This window comes from Tarenaya hassleriana, unplaced genomic scaffold (assembly GCF_000463585.1).
Source record: "Tarenaya hassleriana unplaced genomic scaffold, ASM46358v1 Cleome3992, whole genome shotgun sequence".
In the NCBI taxonomy this organism is placed as follows: Eukaryota; Viridiplantae; Streptophyta; class Magnoliopsida; order Brassicales; family Cleomaceae; genus Tarenaya; species Tarenaya hassleriana.
This window is the reverse complement of record NW_010966877.1, coordinates 1-769: the sequence shown is the minus strand read 5'-3', so window position 1 is coordinate 769 and position 769 is coordinate 1. Positions and strand designations below refer to the sequence as shown.

Below are 769 nucleotides of genomic sequence, written 5' to 3'. Positions count from 1 at the left end.
GGGTGGGTACGAGACTGCAACAGCCAAGACAACAAGTATGGGAGAGGTGGGGAACGGACACGGAACCCAAACAGTTTGCGGTGGTCTAAAGGTTCTTGAGGTTTCAACAGAGAATTTGCTTCTGACAGAATCTTCAAGGAGTAGCACAACAGCAACAACTGAGGCCTCCAAGTCTGGCCATTGGGGAGAACCTTCTCTCCATCCCGGTTCTTTCTGCACAACGGATGATTCTCAACAAGAGAAACCGGATTCATCAGGCTTGGATTCATCAGACGAAGATCACCAACAGCCTGGCCAATAGATTGCTGAACAATATGCGAGCACTGAGCAACAAACACGTCATAGCTCAAAGGGGTTCCTGATGGCCCATCAGGAGGGGCAGAAGCAGCATGGGTCAATGTCACTATGGCATTCTTCCATATGGATGAACCGAGGTTTGCAGTGATCGTCCGTAGCAAGGGCAGATTGTTTAGGTCCCTGTTCTGGGCATCAAGACGGTCAACATAGAGAACAATATCTGGGGGACACTTCTTGGTTACCTTCTTTACCGATGATAATAGCTTGGAATTTGTACTTTGATCCATGGCGGAAGACTTCAGACCTGGGGTGTCAATGACTGTAATCTTGACCCCACCGACTGTCCCTGATATTTCTCTCACGGAAGTGGTGGAAGGTCGAAAAGCATCAATGGAGGCTTTCTGGTCGCCCAAGATGGAATTTATCGTAGCACTTTTACCAACCCCGGCTTTTCCAAGGGCCAGAATGTTGA

General features: G+C 48.8%; 1 protein-coding gene across 1 annotated transcript; it reads right to left on the bottom strand.

Moving 5' to 3' along the window:
• Positions 1 to 3: 3 nt before the first annotated feature.
• Positions 4 to 764, bottom strand: LOC104823124 (translocase of chloroplast 159, chloroplastic-like; the record flags this gene model as incomplete). Its single annotated transcript, XM_010554545.1, has 1 exon — positions 4 to 764. A coding segment is annotated over one exon (761 nt), but the record flags the coding sequence as incomplete, so codon positions are not given.
• Positions 765 to 769: the final 5 nt, after the last annotated feature.